This window comes from Apus apus, chromosome 20, assembly GCF_020740795.1.
Source record: "Apus apus isolate bApuApu2 chromosome 20, bApuApu2.pri.cur, whole genome shotgun sequence".
In the NCBI taxonomy this organism is placed as follows: domain Eukaryota; kingdom Metazoa; phylum Chordata; class Aves; order Apodiformes; family Apodidae; genus Apus; species Apus apus.
The window spans coordinates 2,898,280-2,921,383 of record NC_067301.1 but is presented as its reverse complement, the minus strand read 5'-3'; the positions used below and the strand labels follow the sequence as shown (position 1 = coordinate 2,921,383).

General features: G+C 43.7%; 1 protein-coding gene across 2 annotated transcripts; it reads left to right on the top strand.

Annotated features, from left to right (window-relative positions):
• The first annotated feature begins 2,997 nt into the window (after positions 1–2,997).
• Positions 2,998–20,597, top strand: C20H1orf159 (chromosome 20 C1orf159 homolog). Of its 2 annotated transcripts, XM_051637185.1 has the most exons (10): positions 2,998–3,068; positions 3,641–3,796; positions 8,048–8,138; positions 9,521–9,596; positions 11,351–11,455; positions 12,387–12,452; positions 13,690–13,824; positions 15,917–15,942; positions 16,280–16,310; positions 17,951–20,597. In XM_051637185.1, the coding sequence occupies exons 3-10, from the start codon at positions 8,067–8,069 to the stop codon at positions 18,046–18,048; spliced, it is 609 nt and encodes a 202-aa protein (XP_051493145.1). In that variant the 5' UTR covers positions 2,998–3,068; positions 3,641–3,796; positions 8,048–8,066; the 3' UTR covers positions 18,049–20,597. The 2 variants fall into 2 exon arrangements, with proteins under 2 accessions (XP_051493145.1, XP_051493146.1); XM_051637186.1 differs by lacking the exon at positions 12,387–12,452.
• The last annotated feature ends 2,507 nt before the right edge of the window (positions 20,598–23,104 follow it).

Below are 23,104 nucleotides of genomic sequence, written 5' to 3'. Positions count from 1 at the left end.
CCCATCTGTACATCTGAAAGCAGCACATCTAGTCCTGCACAGGCAAGGGGGAGAGAAACTGAGCTTTACAGAGTGACTGGTTGTGGAGAAATACAAGACGTGTGGGTGTCAGCTCCTAAACTATGAATAGGATTTAAATCACAGCCTCTTAGATGGGTTGAATCTGTTAGGCAAGAAGAATTCCAGCCCCACTGGCACTGGCTTCAGCCAAGTGTCCTTCTCTTGTGAGGGGCTGAGAGAAGGTCGGGGTGGGAAGGGGTCACAAAAAAAGCCTCCCAAGCTGCAGGACAGATTTCAAAGGGGCACGTTCATGAAGTGATGCAAACCACTTCCTGGCTAGGGTGTCACTGCAAGTTTTATAGCTCGGGGAGGGAACAAAAAGGGCCTCACCTTTGAGGAGGGAAGGATGAGTTTGATCCTGGGGTGAAGCAGTGGTTTTGACTCCACGTATCTGTGGTAGTATCATTGTGTTTGGTTTTGCACCCAGCAGCTTCACTGGATCCAAAGGTATTTAGGAGTTGCTTGCACTGTTCTGCTGACATGCAAGCTGAGCATCTCACTGTTCTGTGTGACCACAAATGTCACCAACAGCAACAGGTCATTGCACTCTCAGCACTTCTGCTACTTTATATTTACCAGGAGGTGCATTTGTTGGGTGCTGCACAGAGAGCAGAAAGGAAACAAGTCTGTCCACCCACTTGCCCCGTGCTCATCTCTCTGCAGCAAAGTGTCCTGAATCGTTCCTTGTCTCCTCACTTTGGGGGAGAAACTTTATCCCACTGATTTCTTCACACCTGGAGCAGAGCACTGAGTCTTTCTCTGAGATTCTATGATCAGCTTTGAAACATTGCCCTGACTTTAGAGGGGGGGGAAAAAAGCCAACAGCCAGTAACTGGCAGGTCTTCTGAGGTATCCAGATGAGGAAATTTGCAAAGAGCTTCAATTCATTTTCAACTGCACAGTTATATAAATATTTAGTGAAACTGAAGGTGAATTTTCTTGGTAAATGTTTTTATTTATTACACTCAACTGTGTAGTTTCTTCCTTGCTGGCAAAAATTCTTTGGATGCTTAGTGAGAGGACAAGGGGGGGTGGATTAAAACTGGAAGAGGGAGATTGAGGTGAGACATGAGGAGGAAATTCTGGAGTGTGAGGGTGGTGAGAGGCTGGCCCAGGTTGCCCAGGGAAGCTGTGGCTGCCCCATCCCTGGCAGTGTTGAAGGGCAGGTTGGATGGGGCTTGGAGCAGCCTGGGCTGGTGGGAGGTGTCCCTGCCCATGCAAGGGGGTTGGGAACAGATCATCTTTAAGGTGTGTTGTTTTGAGTGCTTGGCAGGAAAGGTGTCAAAATTACCATTCCTTTCCCAGACAGAGAATTATAAATTGCTCCAAAATGAAGAAAACAACTATGATTGCACCTTACTTAAAGGAAAGATCTCATCTATCAACTCCTGTCAGGCTGTGAGAAAGGAGAACAAGATATTCTTTTAGGTCAGCCTGGAGAAGAGAAGGCTCCAGGGAGAGCTTGGAGCAGCTTCCAGTGCCTGAAGGGGCTCCAGGAAAGCTGGGGAGGGACTTGGGACAAGGGCAGGGAGGGATAGGATGAGGGGGGATGGTTTTAAGCTGGAAGAAGGGAGATTTAGGTGAGACATGAGGAAGAAGTTCTTTGCTGTGAGGGTGGTGAGACCCTGGCCCAGGCTGCCCAGGGAAGCTGTGGCTGCCCCATCCCTGGCAGTGTTGAAGGGCAGGTTGGATGGGGCTTGGAGCAGCCTGGGCTGGTGGGAGGTGTCCCTGCCCATGCAGGGGGGTTGGATCTGGATGTTCTTTAAGGTCCCTTCCAACCCAAACGATCCAGTTATTCTGTGTGATCCAGGAGAGAGCAACTTTCAAATAATTTAAATATATTTATATATATATATAAAGCATTCTATAGACTCTATACGTTTACCCAGTGATGTCTGGCACCGCCCGTGATATTTGCACCTTAAATTTGTTGGAGCAGGAGCTACTTGGAACAAATTTTGGCCTGCGTCTTGAGAGGCGGGGAGCTGCTGTTGCACGGGGGTGTAGATTTCGGGTCAGCAGGGCAGCTTTTATCCGCCCCGAGCCTTGGTTGTGCCCAGAATCTCTTAATTAGGGCTGAGAAGCTTCTCTCTCCCTCCCGGGGCGTCCGCGTCGCCAGGCAACGCGCAAAATGGCGGCGCCCGCGCGGGGCACGCTGGGAGTTGTAGTCCCGGCCCCGCCTGTTCCCCCGGCTGCCCGCGGGCACACGGACTACATTTCCCATGAGGCACCGCGCGCGGGGGAGCGGACGCCGCAGGGCAGGGCGGCGGGAGGGGCTTTACCTGCGGGGAGGAGGGCGCAGGTGGCGCGCGGCGCGGGGCCTGCTGGGAGTTGTAGTTCGCGGCCGGCGGCCCTTGCGCGGGGCCCCGCGGGCGGGCGCGGGGGGCGGGAACTACGAGTCCCAGGGCGCCGCGGGGGGCGGCGGGCAGGGCGCCGCCTCAGGGCGGGGGGTACGAACGGGAACCGGCCGGCGGGGGCTGCGGGGCGGGGGGTCCCGCAGGTGAGGGGGCGGCGGGGGGAGGCGGCCGGGCGGCGGGAGGGGAGCAGGGAGGGAGGGAAGGAAGGAAGGGCCTGGGTGGGTGAAGAGAATCCCCCCCCCCCACGGGCCTCGCCCCATTGTTCCGGGGGGCAGGTGAGGGGAGGCGGGCCCTGCCGGCCCAGGCCCGGGGTTCCCCCCCACCTCGGGGGTCCCGCTGCCGGGTGGGGAGGGGGTGTCAGGGCCGACCCCTCCAGCGTTCCCCGGGCGGGGAGGGCGCGTTCCCGCCGGGGGAGCAGCTACCACGGGGGGGGGGGGTGAAGATGGGGAAGGGTCCCTCCTCCTCCTCCTCCTCCTCCTCCTCCTCCTCCTCCTCCTCCTCCTTCCCCTCCTTCCCCAGCTCTCCCAAGGCGATCTGGTTCCCCATCCCCGTGTCCCTGCTTCTCCGCAGGCGTTAGGAACCGGATCGTCCCTCTCACCGATAAAACTCGGGGTGCTTGTTTGCCTGACACCCCCCCCCGGCTCCCCGCAGGTCTGTTGGCAACCTCAGGCTACTCAGGGTTGTGGTTTTCAGTTCTCGTTTGTTTGTTTGTTTGTTTGTTTTCCCCTCAGGAAAAAACAAAAAAAGATTTCAAGCAGATATCTGCCTCTCTAACACAGATTTTTTTGTTGCACTTTTTAGGGGGAAAACCCCTCAAACAAACCCAAAGAGGCCGTGCACGTGTTGGGTGTACAAAGCCTCTTTCCCTCTGGTGTGTAACTAGGCTGTTGGTAACCAAACCACACCAGTATTCCTTTCTCCTCTCCGTTTCTAAGGCTGCCAGGAATGTTGTAACAGCAAAAAAACAACCAAACCCGTGTCACTTGCAAATGTCTGTTGAGTGAACAGCTGTAAATGTTGGTGTTAATGGTGCTTGCTCCAGGTCTGCAGCTGCTTTTGAAGCAAAGCTTCAAGTAGGCATCTTCATTGTCTTGAGCTGAAGGTGTGTGGTTTTAATTGCTGGCCTGTTGCATAATCGTTTTGATGTGAGGGTAGAGATAGTGGTTCTTTTCTGTCGTGGGGGCACGTTAAGAAAGCTGGAAAAACAAGTCTGTCTTCGGCAGGTCGTTGTAAGCACAGCCCCGGATCTTCTGCTGTGCGGGTTTGTTGTGAAACACTTGCAGTGTCAATGAGGAATTAGCAGTAAACCACAGACCACAGGAGTTCTTTGTTATCTGGGGGAAGATGCAGAGCTCCAGGTCGTGCCTCTGAAGCAGCTGGTAAGTGAGAATTTAGGCCTTTCCATGTCCTGTTGTCTGTGAGACTTCATTTTTGACTCTTCTGTTTTATCGTGGCTCGTTCAAGGTCACATCAGAATGAAGAAGCTTTTGGGAGTGGAGTGAGTGGGGATATAGTTTCACACTCTGAGCTGAAATTTAGGCACTATGTGTTTTACTGCCACTTTTTCTTCCATCTACCTTGCTCAAACAATGCTCCAGCAACTCTTGAAGCAAGAAAGATACTGACAATACCACAGAAATAACAGAGACAATAGAAAAAATTCCCTTGCTCAAACAATGCTGCAGAACACTCGAAGCAAGGAAGATACTGATAATACAACAGAAATAATAGAAACACAGCTCTTTGTGTGGAAAATGTAGACATAAAGATAAATTAAAGAACATTTGCTGCCAGGAGTGGGAGGAAAAAGTCTTCTAGTGTGGAGTGCTCATGAGTTATTTGTGTTCTTTTTGAAAAGGAGGCAAAATTCACTTGGTGAATCTTGATGTTTTATAGCTTGTGTGGATTGTGGCACTTGAGATCCCAAGTTGACAGTGATTTGAGGTTTGTTTCAAATGTGGAATTCTGGTGTGAAAGACTTGTTTTAATTAAAACGTCTGTGTTCACAAATCTGTGTTGGCATCTCAAGCATAAATGCCTTGTAATTTGGGCTCTGGTTTGTTCATGATGATACCATTTGAATTATTAATTTTTAATAATTCAAAGAGGAAGCTCTGCCAAACATGAAACCTATTCCATGGGCTTGTAAGTTGTTTTGCTGTGGGTGTCTAATCCTGACTGATCAAATTCATATGCTTAATTTAAAAATGAAAACTTCAGCTCCCTCTCTCAGAAGTGTGGTTGGTATTTGTATGTACCAAATGTCTTGGAGGTTCTGGGCCTTTTTCCTTTCTGAAATTCAAATGATGGTGGAAAATATTGTTTCAGTGGGCAACAGAATGCTTATGATTGATTTTTGGCTGGAAAGCAGGGAAATGAGTTGTGTTACTTCCATGGATTTGTACTGGGAGACCAATCCATGAAGTTGCTGCCTTGTTTGGAAGTTCTGCACTTGATTTATTTGATTAACAATCACAAGCTCTTCCTAACCTTGCTGAGATGTGGCACCACCAGACTTTAGGAACTCTGTAAATGTCTTTTATATTATTACATATGAAGGATGTTGAATGGTTAAGTTTGATATCTTTCATGGGAATTGCTCTAAATTAAAAAAAAAGTAGGTATCTATCAACATGGCTTGAACTTCTGTTTCATCCAGATAGATCATATTTATGTATTTTATTAATAGCCTTCTAATTTTTACTGGCTAAGAGAGAATCCAGCAGGATGTGAAGAAGTGGGACCTGAAGTAAAATAATGTAAACTGAGTAAATATCACATATGTTTCTTATGTTTGGAAGCTTTAAAGCAGCTTGTTCCTCTCTGCTTTCTTTTTCCTCTGGCTAAAACTGGTTCAAACAATACCCAACAACAAATATCTTTATATAAAGCTTAGATATTGTCTCTCTCACACAGAAATAAAAAATATTGGCTGATGATTTGAAGGCAAATAGATCTCGTGTCCTATTTCTACTGGAACAGCTGCAGGGCACATGTTCTAGTTTGTTAGGATCACTAGTGGCTGGGAACAAATATCTGCCCATAAAAGCAAGAGTATTATTGGGTAGTGTCTTCATTTATTTCAGGAATGGAAATACAGCCAATATTGAACTTGGGCTGTGTAGCTCTTTGCATTCCCAAAGAGGAAGATTCAGCACTTGCAAGTGGCTGGTTTCACAAATGTTTCCTTGTTTAGTATGACTTGGTCCTGAAAATCAGATTTCTCTAGATAAAAAGGGTTTTACTTGTTTAAACAAATGCCTTTTTCATCTGATTTTCCTCAGTATTTGCAGATGTTACAATAATCAGGTATTGACACAAATCTATGCATAGCATCAAAACAATTTATCAGCAAATGTCTTTACCAACTCTAACTGTTTTCCCTAAAGGAAGTCTTTCTCAGGCACAAATAAATATCTCATTTCTGAAGACAGATTGTAGAAAGCTGATGGGTAATAAGGCAAACTCTCTGGAGGTATTCCTTTAAAATGCACATCTTGAGGATTGTCTTGACTTTCAACTTTGCTGGACTGCCTTGAAAAGCCCCAAAGTTGTGTTACTGAAGTTTTGCTAGAAGAGAGGGGCATAAAAATGAACTCCTCTGTTTTTAGAAGGTTAAAAGTGCATATTAAAGTGACACCCAGTGTGGTCTAAACCAGAATTATTCGTAGCATTTCTAGAAGTCCTCTCACAGACACGGGTGGGCTGCTCTGTCAGAGGAGCTGAGTGCAGTGCTCACACCAGCAATCATTTACTGAGGCATGAGTAGCTTCTGTTCTGCTCAAATGTGCTCAAGAAGAAGCTCATGGAATGATCACAGGATGGTGAAGGTTGGGAGGGCCCTTAAAGATCATCAGGTTCCAGCCTCCCTGCCATGAGCAGGGACACCTCCCACCAGACCAGCCTGCACAAACTGTTACCATCCAAGCTCTAAATTGGGTGTTCTTGGCTTTTGGAAGGATGTCCTGCACTCCAGAAAGGTTGTCTCCTTTCATCCTCTGAGATGACTTCACCTTTTTATGAGATCAGGTGTTTGCATTTGAAGTATCTTGTTACCTCAGGTGTTGTTGAAGAAGAACGTGAAGGGGTGTGAGGTGGTGATTTATGAGCTGAGCTGTAGAGCAGAAATGTGTCTCTCCATCCTTGTGTAAAATTCCCGAAGCTAATTTTTCACCTCCTGTTTCTGGCTGTGCCACCACTTCCCAGCAGTCTGTAAACTGCCATCATCCATGTTCATTTCCACCCCAGGATGTGGTGGTGGTACCATTCCTGTGTCTCGTTGCTCCTCACATTCCCTGGTTCCTCTCATCTCAGCTACCAGCAAGGCCCCCATCCTCACCAACTGTAGAAATGAGCTGTAGCAGTAAGGCTGGAATTTGCTTTCCAGGGTTTTTAGTCCTTGATCTTGGAGCTTTCAGCTGATAGCAGGGGACAATACGAAGTTTTCCCACCAGGCTGAGCTGATCTTGTTTTGAAGTTTGAGGCAACAGCCTGTGTGGAAGTGATTTAAAAAAAAACCCACAACAAACCAACTGCACGGAAATTAATCACAGGAACTGCTCAATGATTTTGTTCTTCAGAAAAACAACCTGCCAAGGGGTCATGATTCCTACTTTGCAGTAACTTAAAAACTCATCCACTGGATTTTTTGTTTAACAAAAATAGCAACAGAGCTCAGTTTGTGAAATGAGTCACTGCAGGAGTTTTCTCCTGTAGCTGAAGGCTTTCTTTTGGGCATTTTTATTAATCTCTGGTTAGAGAGCTTTGTCTGTCTCCATTTTTTAATTTCTAATATGAAAGACAGTGTTTTCCTGAAGCTGCAGGTTCTGAGGAGTGAATGTGGCTTCCAAGATGACACTGACTGGAGAATAGGCAGATGTTACAATATTGACACAGGGAGTGGCTAAACAGTGCAGATCAAGCATGATGTAGCTGCTCCTAGTTTATCCAAGCCATTTCATGTCATAAATGTGGAATTTCTTTAGGCTATGCTTGGAGTTATTTGGCAAAAGTGGAGGGGGGGAGGGGGGAAGCCAGCCTTGTAGCAGGCCATCCACAGCATGCTGTTCCACCTTGAGAGGGTCTGTTCTCAGGTAACTGAGAAATGCTCCTTATTAACATACAGACTTCATTAATGCTTCATGACTGTGCTGTCATGGGAGAAATGAATTACAGTTGCTGCCTTTTCCAAGTGTTGTGTGCTGCCTGTCCTGACACAAATCCATCCCAGCTCAGTGCTGCAGCCAGGGGAGCCTGTCCCTGTGGGGAGGCTTATCAGTGGTGGTGCCAGGCAGGAACTCTGCTGGAGCAATCACATTGATTTTTAGATCCTGGGTGTGGAGTAGTCTCTGAGTGGCCCAGTTTGGAGCAGCCTGATAAGGTTCCTTGTTTCTTAGCAACCAGCAGCTGCCAGAGCCAGAGACCTGCCCCTCTGCAGCTGGAGGGAAAACTCTCAATGTCTCAAATTTGTCTCTTGAACCAAGGTAAGTCATTGCCCCGGGCATATTTAATTGAAAGTTCTTTGCATTCAAACAAAAGGGATGTGTTGGCAACAGTTCCTCAACAAAGGGAAAGTGTAACTTCTCTGTCATTAATAAAGCATTCTCACTTCTTTGCCTCTTCTTACTCAGACCTGTGGCTTTCCTGGGCATGGAGGTGCAGTATGTCCTTCTCCTAACAAGACTTGTAGCAGAAGTTGCCAGCAAATCTACTGAAGGTTCGGTAGGTACCTGATGGCTCTGTCATATTGGGTGCTCTAAAAACAAAAGGATCAGATCATTTTCCTCTCACACTGCAGTTCACAGCAGCTTTCAATTTCAGCAGCAGTGGCCTGTGCTGCTAGCAGTCAGTAACTGAAACTCTTGCAGGGGGTCAGTTTGTGCTTGCAGGAGGGTTCAACCAACAAAACTGTTAAAGAAACTGATCTGAAGCAATGTTATCTACAGATCTGCTGGTTCTTTACTGTAGTCTGCCTCACCATGAGGCTCTACCAGTGTGAAGTCAGCCCACTCATTTCAGTCTGGACTGTCCCAACCATTTCTCCTGCAAGCTTTGATCTTGGTCACCCCTTGATTTGAGGGGTTTTGCTGATTAGCAGAGTAAAACTGGCTGTTACATGTTAGGGTTTTTTAAATTTACTTATATGGCTGGATATAGCTCGTGTTACTTTTGACCAAGCTTCATCCCTTTTAAGACTGATTTGGTTTGCTATATTCCTTAGAGGAATGTACCTACAAAACTTTAAAAGCTGGAGGAGTTTTGTGGCTTATTTTTCTTACACGGGCTCAGGGAGTGGCCAGGTTGGATGAGGCTTTGTGCAACCTGGTCTGGTGGGAGGTGTCCCTGCTCATAGCAGAGAGGGTGGAACCTGATGCTCTGTTAGGTCCCTTCCAACCTTCACCATTCTATGATTCATTCTGTGATTCTCTGGTGTGCCCAAGTCTGTATGGGATGTTACTAATACCTATCAAAAGAACCACAGAGCTTCTAACAGCCATTTATCTCTAGGCTTATGTCACAGCTTGTTGTAATTTGTAAATAATTTTGAAACTGGCTTTTATATAAACAAACAACATTAAAAATCAACGATGTGCCTTCAGGATATGTGAAGTTAGTCCTTTATATTAAGTGTTGAAGGAAGAAGCTTTTCTAGTTGTGCTGGATTGCTCTACTGAATGTAGATTCTATCACCACTTGCAGGATGGGCTTTCAGTGGAAACTGGGCTTTGCCAGTAGGATTTCTCAGCAAATCTCTCAGGGCATTTGTGTGGTGCTGTGAGGAGGATAACTCCCCCTCTGAACTGTGCTTCACTGAAGGATTTAACAAGTATATTTCTAAACCTTTTTTATTTGAGGCTTTGTCCAATGTCAGCAGTAGAGTGTGTGTTTGTTCTCAAAGTGTTAGTTTGGGTCACAGCTGCCAGGTCAAAATCAGCCTGACAAGCTTGTTGTGTCCTTGTGAGACTTTGCTTAGTGCAAAGAGAAAAAGTTTTAACTGTTGTTACTCCTTAGTCCTCTGCATGGCCTGTAGCTTTTCATTTTTATTGAAGCATTTTACCAAACTTCACGTGTGTGAATGGACTGTAACTTCCTTTTTTTTTTAGGTTTCAGAATCAGAATGCTGTGTGGACATGTTGGATTCAAACAATTCCTGTCCAGTAACCAACCAGTGCAGTCCAGGTAGAGTGTGTCATTGTTTCATAATGTTCCAGATTGGGTTTTGACAGTTGACACCAAAATATAGTGCTTGATTAACTGGGGAGTGAAAACAAAGTAATTAGTGCAAATTGAAGTCTGTCTTCTTCTGTATACACAAGGTAATACTACTTATGACTCACAAGTGTTCTTGCATGGAAAGGAGAGCAGACAACTAGTAACAAGATTATTCTTCATCTTTTTTTTTTAGTTAATGTGCTGTTGGATTATGTAAGAGCTATTGGAAATGCTTAAAAGCCCTAAAAGCTCAAATAATGAGCATAGAAAGCAATAATGCTTTAATGTGTATCCAAAGGAGCATTAGGAATAATTTCAATATTGTCTTGTTAGCACAAAATGCCTCATGCTTCCTTGTGCCATACATGTAGGGCTGTTTTCTTCTAAATGGAATTAAAAGCTTCTCTCACCCTCCAGCAGCAGCAAAAGGGTGATCTTTTTTTAATGCTATTTTAGTTAAAATCAGAGTGTGAAAGTGGGCAAATAGCTTCAGAGCCCAGAGTAACAAGAGGCTTAAAAGCTGGGGTCCACTTCTGGATTCAGACTTTTCCTTGTGATGTTGAAGCATTTTATGTCTGTGTTCACTGCTTCATTAGCTGCTCTCACTGTTGCTTCATTTAATGCAGTCATTGCTGCTTCTCAGTGCTCTTAGATATGGTATAAATGATTGTCTCCAAGCTATGGGATTGTGTTCTCTTAAATCTTATTGTAAACTGATCGTCTGCCAGTATCTTTGGTGTCAGAGAAGTGCTTTGATGTTTCCTTCCTATTAGTGTAGGAAGTCTTTGCCCTTATGTGGGGTCTGTTTGTGTTCAGATTAAATGTCAGATGTGATTTATTAGTGTGGGCATCAAAAGTGCTGCTTCTCTCAAAGGAAAATGTAGCAGCAGAGCTGTTTTCAAATCAGCACCTTACTAAAGGTTTGCTTGATGGGAGAGATGATCCCAGCTTGGCTCAAGGCTCTGTAGAACTGGATTTCAACCAGCACAGTAAGTCTTTTTCTTTTCAAGAAGACTGTAATAGGATCTAGTAGGAATATCCTTCTAATCTTCCTGTCTTAAGTCTAAGCCTCAAGTGAAACCACCACAGCTTTATTGTATTAAATGAAGTTGTTGTTGTTGATGTGCCCTAAATAGATTTTTCTTCACAAAGACATAGCAGTAGGTGCATTTCAACATAAATTGGGAGGCTTGAAGACTGCAAACACAGGCCAGGATGAAAGTTTGATCAGTTCCCAGCCTGCAGGGTGGGGTGGCTGATACAGAGCTCTCCCCATCTGTCACAGCACAGTTTCAACAGGCTTGAGGTGTGAATAGTTTCACTAGTATCTATTAAAGTGGCATTAACTTTTGTTTCAATGGTGTGTGGCCTCTGCAAATAAACAGTAACATTTTGCTTCTTTTTTTAGTATTGTTGAGGGTAGTTGCAGGTTGTCAGACACTTTCCATTCTTCTCAAAACCAAACCATGTAAAGCTGTGAATGGAGCTGTGTTGAGCTGCCCTCTGGGAGTTGTTTGTTTGTAGCTCTTTCTGCTTTTCTGGCTGTTGAAAGGTTATATCCTCGTAACTTGGGTAATACAATAAGAAGCAGGAGATGTTTGTAACCAGCGGATGAAAGAGAGGGAATTTCTGTTGCCTCTGCCCCTTTCTGAAGACTAGGAAAGATCTCCAAGTGTCACTTCAGTTGTTTTCAAACCTCTGTGCATCTTCTGCTCACACAGGTTGTTACAGACGGTGGAATGAGGATGGCAGTAGCAGCTGCATTAGATGCAAAAATGAAACTCTTCCTGTTTCATCTGTTTACAATCTGACTGAATGCAGGAACGGTGAGTCATGGACCATCCCTTCATTTTCATGGGTCTTTCTTGCTGCTGAGATCTCTTCTTGCATGTGTGGTCCAGCAAAGGCTGTTCAGGAAGGCATCAGATGCTGCAGATGTTTCTCTTTCCCTCCCTTGCAAAACTTCAGCCTTTTCCAAAACCCTAAAATCTAACTTTGGAGCTTTTGAACAAGCAACAAATCCTATAGAAACTTGGAATTTTAGTTTGCAGAAATTGTGCAGAGTGCTGTGGAACCATTCCAGGGCTGAGGAGGGGGAGGAAATAAAAATCTTCCTGTGTATTAGAGTAGCTAATCTGTGAAGCCAAATGCAACATAAAAAAAGCCAAACCCACAACATTCTACCCAGTGTAAGTTCTTACAATTCAAGGGAATAGTCCAAAGCATCATAATGATTGAACTTACAGGGTAGGACCTGTATCAAACATAGAGTGAATCCTGATTTATGTGGCTTTTTCAAGCTCTGCTGTAAGAAAAAGGCATTTGCTGTGGGCACATTTGCTATGGGCTCCTTCAGAGCACACAACAGCTCAGACTATGCTTGAGTGCTTTGAGAAATCTCTATTAAGAAGCCTTAGACTCATTTTGTACCTGTGCTTTGTTTGAGAGGTGAGAACTGTTCCATTCCTTGTAAATATTTTTGATGCAAGTGATAAGAAACTTGATTTAAGTTTCTGGGAAATGTGCTAGTGAATTGTTGCCTTTTTTTTTTACAAATTATGGTGATGCTGGTTTACTTCCTTTCTTTGAAACTCTCAAAAGAGCTGTAAAGAATGAGTTTTTCATGGGAGAAATCAGGATTCTTACACTACTTCAAATAACAACTGAGAAGTATAATAGCCTTTTACTAAGATTTTCAACAAATCTGTAGGTTTTGTCAGATTTTACTTGAAAAAAAAATATTCTTTTTGGTTCCAGCTGGGAACAGAGGAATGAATTTCCAAATGAATATAAGCACTGTACCTCCTTTCATACAGAACATAGGTGAGTATATGGAAATAGCTGTTGAGTGAAGGCTTTTTTATTCACTGCCACCAGCCTCTGCATGACATGGCATTTGAAACAAGTTGTAAAATATGTTTTTCTGGAGCACAGGTTTTATTCTAACTGTAGTAGCCATTTTTACTCTTTTCTTTTCTGGCTTGTTCTCAACAAGAATGTTTTATAAGTCTCAGAGTTGAATTTTGAGGTTAACTGGATTTTGCTGAATGGTTCTTTCATCTTGTCCTGGTGATCTAAAAGTTATTTTCTTTTTATTTTCTATTTATCCCATCCCTGGAAGTGTTCAAGGTTGGATTTTGAGCAACCTGGTCTAGTGGGATGTGGCCCTGCCCATGCAGGGGGGTTGGAACTAGGTGGTCTTTAAGGTCATTTCCAACCCAAACCAGTCTGTGATTTTATTAAATGATTCTATGACTCTGGTACAGGTTGAGCTGGTTATTTATGAAACCCCAGAACTTGAGTTTTGAACCTTATGCTGCAAGAGTGTTGATTTTTAGAGGTGAGGCAACACACTACACATCTGTTAGGTTGTGGTTAGCCTTCCTGGAGGTTGGTTTTGTCACTGCTGGCCAGTCCATTCTGTTAAAAAAAAATCAAACTTGTTTGACACCAGTAAGATTAATGCAAATTGAGAATATTTAGATCACAGCTTTGCACACTTCAGCAAGAGAGAGGATGCCACAGGAAGTGACTTAGAGTGGTTTCTGTGTCAGTCACTTGTGGGAAACATGATCCTGGGTGTCCTGTACCAGTGGTATATTGTCTGGTGACACGTTCTGTCTTTAACAGACTTCATTTAAGGAATAAAAGAACACCATAAATGCTGAGTGTCTCCAAGCACTAGTTTTTTGAAAGTTATAGAAAAGAAATAGAATGTTGGATTAAAAATGTGTGGCTGTCTTCAGGGAGGCAGAGACTGTGGCTTTCCTGACATTTGGCAGGTGGGGCTGGGGAAGGTGTTCACGTAATGAAATGAGTGTGAAACATCTTTGCAGAAGTTTCAGTGACCTCTGCCTATTTACAAAAAAATTAAAATAAATCAAAACAAACCCACACTTCTTTTTTTCTCCTATGAATATCAGGACGTTGGTTGTTAGCTTTTGTTTTAACACTTCTAGGAGAAATGATTTCAAGTGAATAATAATGTTTTCTGTCTCTCTCTTTCTCTCTCTCTTTTGCTTTTGTTTTGGTTGGGTTGGGGTTTTTTGCTTTTGCACAGGGGGCCCAGAAGTGGCAGCCTCTCTCATCCTGGGGACATTTTTCATCAGCTTATTCCTGATTCTGTCAGTTGCTTCTTTCTTCTACCTCAAACGTGCCAATAAACTCCCTAATGTTTTCTACAGAAGAAACAAAGGTAAAACATCTCTGATTGTCTGTTTCATTTCTAAAGTTTGGGCTTGGCTCAGTCTCTCCACTTAAAACCTTTTAAGCCTCTTCATGTCAGTGCTCTGACTTAAAGCAGCTACTAGTGCTGTCTCTCTGGATCACCCAAAGCAAAGCAATGATACTTCTGCTCTCCTGGTGTGTTGGCAGGATCCTGTTTTCATGGCAGTGCAGGGGATGTCGGTTCTCACTCTGTGTGCTTAGCTGCTTGTTACACAGTATCTCTCCCTAACTCAACTGTTGTTTTTTGTAGCTTTCAAAGATTTGCCAGAGTACAATACTTAGCAGCTGTCACTGAATGTTAGGTATCTGATTTCAGAAGGAAAAAAGAAAATCATTGCTTTTTGCTCACAGGGTGTTTTTATAGGACTTTATAATACTTTTTTATTGCTGTACATAAAATGCCAGACACTTACAAAGCTTTGTAAAAAGCAGTTGGGTTTGTTTGTGTGTTTTTTCTTGGTTTAAAGAGAAGGAAACTGTACCACCAAAGGGCAGTGGACTTACCATGAATGTGTCAACAGCAGGAGAAGGGGAGTGGAATTTGAGATTCCTGATTCACCTGTTTGCCCTCAATGCAGGATTTGCTGGGGCTTGGAAGAGCCAACTGCCTGATTTTTGGGGGTTTTTTAAAGCAAACACCCCTTAGTTTTTCATTTTCTAATGAAATTTGTTCTTTATTTCCACTATTCCTGTCACTGAGAAATGAAGCCATGTAACTAATATGCAGTGACCTGACTTCATGCCAAAGTGATCCCAGGAGAGCCAAGGAAAGAACACCTGGGATGCACTGAGCCAGAGGGCACCAAGATAGACATCTGGATCTTTTAGATGCTTCAGTTTCTGTGAAGTTGTTCTGTGTGTCCACACTTTACTAGTCTTCAGTTTCTAGGAGGGGGTGAGCAAAGTATGTGGAAGGGGGTACCTCCATTTTTCCCAGTGTTCTGCATGAAACTGCAGGTGATCTATGACTCCTGCCTCTCACCCCTTCCATGCAGGCACTTTGAGTGATTCCCATGACAACGTCTAGCCCAGCATTTGCTGTCTTAGAGCTCCTTCTGTTGAAAGCAAGCTGGTTACTGCCTAGGTCTGCTAAACAAATAGACCTCCTGTTACTTTCATTCCTGTCTTACAGGACCAAGCTCAAGCTAGACTGTCATAATAGAAATAAGCTTCAAAAGAGAAAAAGGGGCTGGGTGGATCAATACAGACTCATTGTTTGGCTAAGATTGCTGTATCTAGTCACAGTAACTTTGTGGAACCACATTGCCAGTCTCTGGTACAATTCCTTGGAAAAGTATACAACAGTAGCTACCTAAGGTCCAAATTGATCAGTGCCACAGGAACTGCTAGTGTCCTAAACACAAATGCCATGTTGAAACCTCTAGCTTGCTTTTGCATGTCTCTTTGAGTAAATTGAGTGAGTACAGGATTCTCTTCAGTTGTTAAGTGGGTCAAGAGCTGTCATGCTATGACATTTCTAAGCTGGCAGGATATCAGACCACTGCTGAGGCTTCAGTGATGCTGGTCTGACTTCTGCATTTTGTACTGGTAGTTCCCTCTGGCCCAGCAGGCTAAAGCACTGATGTCCTCCTTTGAAGGAGAAGCACTGGAAACATCTCTCTGGCTTATTGCCATGGCAGCTTGCATTCTGTCTGGATGATGATTATCATGTGGCCAATAAAGGCAGGGACCTCTTGTATAAAAGGGTTGCATCTTTCACTGCTCAATTGTTTTCTGGCTCAAAGTGCCATTTGTCCTATTGAAGCTTCTTCATGTTAAAGAGATGCTGCTCTGGCTGCCTTCTTTGAAAGCAAAATAAGTCATTCTTGGAGACCTTCTGCAACCTTTTATCTCTCATCTTGAAAAGAGCCCTGCAGGAAACGTATTTACTACAGGGATTTCTGAATGTTCTGGTCTGTTTCAGAAGTCTTTGTGACAAAACTGATTTTTTTTTTTTAACAATAGAACTATTCTGTTGCATGCATGTATGTTTTGGAAAACTAGCTGTTCTAGCCTTCTAGATGAATGATGGTTAGTCTCTCTCTTTCTCTCTCTTTTAGCATCTGTCCTCCAGCCTAGTGAAACAGTAAGTAAATCCTGTCCTTCCAATAGGAACAAGCAAGCATAAAATATCAAGTAAACAATAACTTAAAGTTTTAGCAATCAATGAGGGAGCTACTTAATCTGATGTTTGAGAGACTGAAATGGAAATAAAAGGTGGTTTGGGGTTCTTTGTCCAAGCTGGGGGAAAAAAAGGTGAAAGGTGAACACTGACCTTATGGGTTGTAATGAGGTGCTTTCTCCAAGAAAGACAATGTAGACAGTAAATATGATTGGAACCTAAAATGTTCCTGCATTTTGAAGTGAAAGACTGTGAAGACAAAAAGTGCTTTGTTTGACATATTCATTCTTCTGTTATGCAGGCATCCATGATACCTCCCCCAGCCTCTTCAGGTGAGGAACTCTTCTCTGCTACAAATATTGTGCCTGTTGGCTTCTCTTTTATACAACTTGTTACTGAAAAGCAGGCAAGCTATCTCAGAGTGGATATGCTGAGAACACACAGCAAGTCAAAAGAATTACCTGCAAAGCCTGGTATAGAACTGTGGAATCTGTTGAGGGGACAGAAATCCAATGAAATCTGCCTGGTGGACCTTTTTGATAGGATTTATTTAATTCAGGGAGGCATAGAGTATTGATGGAGTACCTTCTATTAAAAATAGATCTTGGACAGCTCCTAAAATAGATCTTTGTCTTCTCTATCCTAATAGAAAAGTCTTGCAAGAAGTTGCAGTATCTTTTCATAAGTGCTCAAAAATCACATTATTCAGTCTGGGACCTATTTTCAGGATTGGAATCTTTGTGACAATGCCAGGCTGGCTCATTTTCAGGCTTGCTGATTTGAAGCTCATCAGCTTCTTGAAATGAGTAACTCAGGCTGTTTGGAATATACCATTTGGTGTGTATGTGGTGTGGGGGGTGCTTGTAGCTTGTCTCTTTTGGACAGTGTGGGTTTTTAATAAATGTGAAACTCAGGAATTGATACATTGGGGATGGTTTTCATTTAATTAGCTTGTGTCTGTTTCCCTCCCCAGTTTTTCCTAGTTTCAACCTGTAATATTACTGCAAAGTTCCTACTCTAATCCACTGGTTTAGACCAGATCTTGGTAATCCAAGGGAGAAAACTTGCTTTATGTTGGGTCTCTAAATTTGTGCTACTTCTAGGAAACAGTACATCCTGATCTTAAGCTTTGACTGGGTCATTAATACTGTAATAAACCATGAAATATCTAAATATGACTCTCCCAAAATTTGCACTTAAAAGGGCAATGGATTACACCTAATCAAATCAAGGCATATAACCAAGTTTGAAGAGAAGTAGGTAGTAACGGATATTTTGCAAATGACAGAAAATAGTTTCTCTGTAGGTGAAATGAATTTAGAGTGGCTGGGAAAGTGGATTTCTTTGGCCAGGGCAATACAGCAAAACACCTTGTCTCTGTGCTCGATGCATGTACTTGCGAGACATTGATAGAACCTGTGGTGACTTGAAAGGAAGACAGACCAAATCTTCTAAAAACTTAAAGAAATAATGGCCTTCCTAAGCTCTGCAGAATTTCTGGTCTCACTCCTCATGTAGGCCTTTTATATCAAGATGGTGTTGTTGGCATTTCCTTTTTGTTAATGCAGCCTTTAACCTTTCAACATTTGATTTAAATTGGTTCCACACCTAGTCTGGTTCTGGCTGTGAAGCTGACAGACTTTTCTTGAGCAACACTGGCATCCTGACTTTGACTTCTACATCTATTTAAAAAGCGAGTTCAGTCGTGGAGGTTTTTGTGAGGGCTGGAAATGGAAAGGTCCATGTGCTGTCAACACTTAAAAACACTGGGAATGAGCAGGTTATTTAACAGACTCTTCGGAAGTTTCTCTGGGGACTTTTGCTCTCGCCGCTCTGTGCAGGTTGTTTCTGTGGCTGGTTGCTGGAGGGGTTTTGGAAGGTGCAGCATGAGTTGGGTGGGTGAGGAATTGCTGGCTGGGCTGTGGTGCTGGTGCAGGAGGTGCTAACCCTGCTTCTCTGCCCCCCATTCCAGTTCGGAAGCCACGATACGTCAGACGGGAACGGTCTCTAACGACGTCTGCCTCTGCTGCTATGATCTCTTCTTCCGAAACCAGGGTCAGCAATGTTTAACCTTCCTTCTTGACTGAGGACTTGAGCAGTGGACACAGTGTTGAAGAAACTCTTTCTGACCTCACTGAAGTGCCAGGAAAACGCTGCAAGCAGCTGACCTCAATGGAAGCCAAATGACTGTGTCAAAGGGTTTGTGCCAAACGTTAAGAGAGGAATGAACTCGTGCAGAGATGTCCCTGACAGGCTCCATCCAGTTTGGTGAACTGCTTTGGTGATCTTGAAATGCACTATTCCAGCTCTGTGGTTTCCTTAGTCTCCTACAGATGCTGTGTTGAAAATCTTGAAAGAATCTGCCTTTCTTTGGTACACTTTCAGTTTTGGCAAGTTCTTCTTCCTGTGTTGTGTGGTGGTCTGTGTCCCCAGAGCTGGCTGTCTCAGTGCTGCAGGACAACACAAGATGCTGGGATTGCTCCAGGCTGTGGACTTGCTTGAAGGACCCACTTGTAAATGCTAACACTAAGTGCCACTGCTTTATGCTGTAGGACAGTGTAATGATCCTTAACATGCAAGTATCCTTCTGAAGCAAAAAATGATGCCTCCTGGAGCATCCTCTTCAGCCTATGACAGAGCTGACCCTGTTTTTTAACTGTGAATATAGACCCACTATCCAGATATTGTCACTCTTGGTGCTTTTGAAGGCTGTGGTCATTATGGGTCCAATCCCAAGTGTAAGAATGTGTTGGGAAGCTTTTCCAATGGCTTCAGCTCAGTCCTTGGACCAAGAGGCATTAGCTTTGTACCTGATAGGCTGCTGTGTCTGTCCTGCAAAGACTGTCTCCACTGGCTTCCTTCCCTTAACACAGCAGTTGAAGGGAATCCAGAATTCCTGCAGGGTAGATGGGTCAGTGAGTAGAGGGATGAACTGGAGAGGTCAATTTCTGCCAATGCAATAAGGAGTCTCTTTGCTCAAGCTCCTCATTAACCTGCCTGACATCTGCAGGCCAGCACCTTATGACAGAGCTCAACACCTTTTCTCCTCGTGGGAAGTGTCAGCCTGAAGAGCCCCCACTCTCAGATGCTTGTTCTTGCCTGTCTGATTCCAGCTGTGTGGCTGAGTAGTCACTTGATCAGGAAATCAAAGTAGCTATAAAATAACTTTATCTTTTTTTTGCTAGGTTATCCTGCACCAGTTTTTCCCTGTTGCCATGTGAACACATCTCAGCAGAACAGGCCCAGTGCTCTGGGCATAAGAGTGGGTGACTGGGAAAGAAGTGAAAAACCCGAGGTTGCTAAAGTGGTTGAAGCATCAGTGTCACCATATGTGAACTTCTAACTATGCAGCTTGTGCATTCCCACCTACCTGTGTTGCTGTTGCCTGCTTTGGTTTAGCTGGCACTTCATTGTGGGTCTGTGCTCCTAAAATAAATTCCTTGGGAGTTCTTCATCAGCATCCACTGGCAGGAACAGAAGCTGGAACAGTTGGTTCTCTTTTTCAGGAAAATGTGCACAGAAATGTCTTGAGCTGACATGACACCCAGATGGAGAGTCCAAAACTTGTGATCCAGATTCCTGTGTCTCTCTGGTTAAAAGATGGAAACTGGGATGGAAGGGATTGACCTTATTGAGATCTTTTATCTGCTTATGAGATAATGAGATCACTTGTAGCATCCAAACAGGCTGGGGCAAAGACTAGGGATAAAGAACAAATTATGAAGGGGCCTCCAGGTCCCCAGAAAAAGCCTAAATTGCTGTAGGGAGAAACTTAAGGTTGTTTTTTTATCACAAAGATAAATAAAACCTCTCTTCTACTGGACAAAGCTAAAAAGAGCAGAAAATGCCACTTGGAAACCAACCCTTGAGGAAATGTGCTTCATAATTCCCATGTTCCAAGTTCAGGAGGTGGCAGGTTTGTTTCTGTCATTTTGGTGTCTTTTTGTGCTGCTGTAGTTTTCCACAGGTAGAAATGATGTCTGGAAGTCATAGGGTTTGGTGGTGTCTTTTTTTCCTCAACTTGGTTGCTGAATATTTTCCTGACTGCTAAGGAAAAGGAGTAACTATGCAAATAATGCCAAGAAACTGCACCTCTGGAAGCAGGGGGTCTCTGCTTTGTGAATCTGTCGAGGATAAGTGCATTCTTATATTGCTTAGTTGCTGATTTATTCTTTCCACACATCAATTATGAAGGATAATTCATCTCACTCTTCTGTCTGAACCCTGCCTTATCCTCAAGTGCATATTGTAACTCAACATCCAGCATCTAATGCTCTAACTTCTGTGCAGTCAAGTTTTTCTCAGTGGTAACATCTCTTTCCCTTCCCATGCTCTTCCTGCCCTCCTCACCCCAAGCAAACTCCTAAATCCAGTAGGTATATTTGCTGGTTTTTTTGAGTTTCAGGAACTGTTTGGTTTTTGTTATTGCTGTCTTGACACAGTGCACTCCTGGTCTAAACAGTTTCTCAATCATTTGCACTGTCAAATATATAATGTGGTTTTGGTTTCTATCTCACTCCAAAATAATGCAGACATGAATATATTTTTTTAAATTGGCTTGAATTAACCCTGATATTTAATGTATTTGTACATTTTTAAATGGTGCCAAAATAAATGTATTTGAGCTCTTTTTGGGTGGTTTTTTTTTCATGAACTGTGGAGGTCATTCCTGTGTTTCTTTTTCAAGTACAGAATGAAGGGATCAAAATTAGCACCCAGACTAGGTCATTGTTTCAGCTTGTGTGGCATGTTGCTTCCACCAGCACTGAAGCTAAAGCAAAATAAATGTCTTTTGAATAATTCTGCCCAGTTCTGCAGCAGGAGAGTCAGGTTGTTCTTCACACCTTGGAGCCAGACAGCAAAAGCCACCCATGATGGCATCACCTGTAGTGCTGGGACTAACTCTTGAGCAGACAATGTAGCTTTAGTAAATAGCAGAATTTTATCATTAGTGTGTGTTTATTTAAATCTGATTCAAAGAAGACAGCAGGAGTAGCAAGAAACTCTAGAGGAGAAGGCTGCTGAACAGTGTCCAATGTACTAGAAATTGAGATAATCAGGATAATTTCCTATCAACTGAAGATTATGGCCTTGGCTTTGGATGTCTCTCCCCATCTAATCTCTGCTGCATTTTAAGTAGTATGGGTTTTTTTTTCCTTTCCCTTGGCTCCCTGGAAATTTGGTACTCTGGTTGGATTTCTTCCTTGCAAATCTATCTTGTGGTCTGAACTTCAGTTGCCAGAACAAGCCCCAAGAAGGGAGGGCTGAGCCATATGGTCTGAAGGACTGGTAGTTAAATTTGGCAATACTCTTTTCTTCCCCCCCCCGCCTCACAAAATGAGCTGAAGGAGCCTGATGGATGAGAAAGATGCTGCTTTTAGTGAAGTATGCTGATGGGGAAGGAAAGGCAAATGCTGTCATGCCTGCTGTGCAGGCACTGTGGAAAGTCTTAATACATTTTGTTGTCAAAGCCAAGGTGAGAGCGTCGCATGCAAAGAGAAATGGACCTGGAAGATTATCCTACTGGGAGAGGAAGACTTAAAAGTGGATTTGGCAGTTAAATGGACTCTGACCACCATGCCTGCCACAAGAGAACAGCCTCTGGGAAGAGGAAGCACTAAGTGTCCTTGCTATTAGTCACCCGACTGAATTGAGGAGGTGAGATTGGCTGTCCCCAGCAGTGAGTGGCTTTACAGCAGGCCCCAGTTTGAGGCTGTATGTTGCACACCTGAGAGAAGCTGTCTCCCTTATCCATGTGACACCATCTGAAGGTGAGTGTGTCGTAGGTGGGAGACTCTGACAGTCCCTCCTTAAAATGGCAAGTCTAAAACCGTGTGTTTCACAAAAACCTGTTACCCAGTTCTAGGCCCTCCAGAAGGCAGGTGTCATGGACATCAAGAATGAAACAGGGACATTGCACAGACATTTTTGTAGAGTATTTTATATACAGAGTCTTTTGCTGTCTGGAACTGCAGGAAGTTTGCTAGGTTAAGTGATAACACTTTGTGCAAACATAATGACTAAGGTTCAACCTGCCTTCCCCCAGGTGTTAATCAAAGTTCACAGAAAGTACATCCTGAGGTTGTCCTGTGTCTTTCTCTGCAGAATTCTTTTTTTCCCCCCTTCTCTCCCCCACCTCAGTCAGAAGTTTCTTGGCAACGTTGCTTGGAAATACACCTGGAGTTATGGGTTCAAGTCTGTAACTCCCTGGCAGTAAGATTTGAAGGTTGAAAGCTGTAAAACTATAGAAGAAATTGAAGGGGAGTAGAAAAAGAAGCTGGAGCCACAACTTGGGTGCTAATTGAGAAAAAGGAGCAATAAAGTTTTTGTCCTTGTCCCTCTAGAGTTACACAGGGTGTGATCTAAGTTGCATGGGCAAAGAGAATGGAAGAGTAAGAGAACCTCAGTTGATAGAACAGCTTGAGGCTCTCTTGACTACTTGAGCTGTGTAGGTAACAGGAGGGGAGGTTCAGCAGTGTGGGACTGCAGGGAGAGGCTGCCTGCTGCAAGGGGCTGTGCTGGGCCAAGCCAGTGCCTGCACTGGTGTGACAGTAACTTTGATTGAGGAGACAAACACAAGTTGTACCTGCTTGCACTCAGAATGAGTTTGGTTGTCATTTGAAGCTGTTTGAAAGAATGCAGTTCATGCCTGAAGCCTGCTTGCATGGCCCCTGCTACCAGCCCTCTGTGGTTTGTGGAAATGTCTACCAGCTGCTTTGCATTTTTGTCATTTATTTTTAATGCTCCCTGGTGAGGAAGAAACCAAAATGATACAGTGTTTATCATTTTAATAGCCTTGACATATTTTTATTGCTAACTGAATGGAAGCAACAGTATTCAGATAATTGCACTTCCTGTTTGAGAGCCTGGTAATTTATGTCCCTTACTAAAGTATTAAAAGTGTTTTTAAATGATAGTTTCAGGAAGATGTGATGCAGCTCTCAGATATTTGCTCCAGATGATTAAATTTTTACCATTAAAGTGGTTGTATTCTGTAACAGGGCTAATACAGAAGGGGCTGGGTTTTAGACATATCATACTGATTTTTTTAATATGTTGTTTATAAATAAGTCATCTCTTTTGTTGCAATTTTACATCCATCAAACTGTGATCTTCTCTTCTGCTT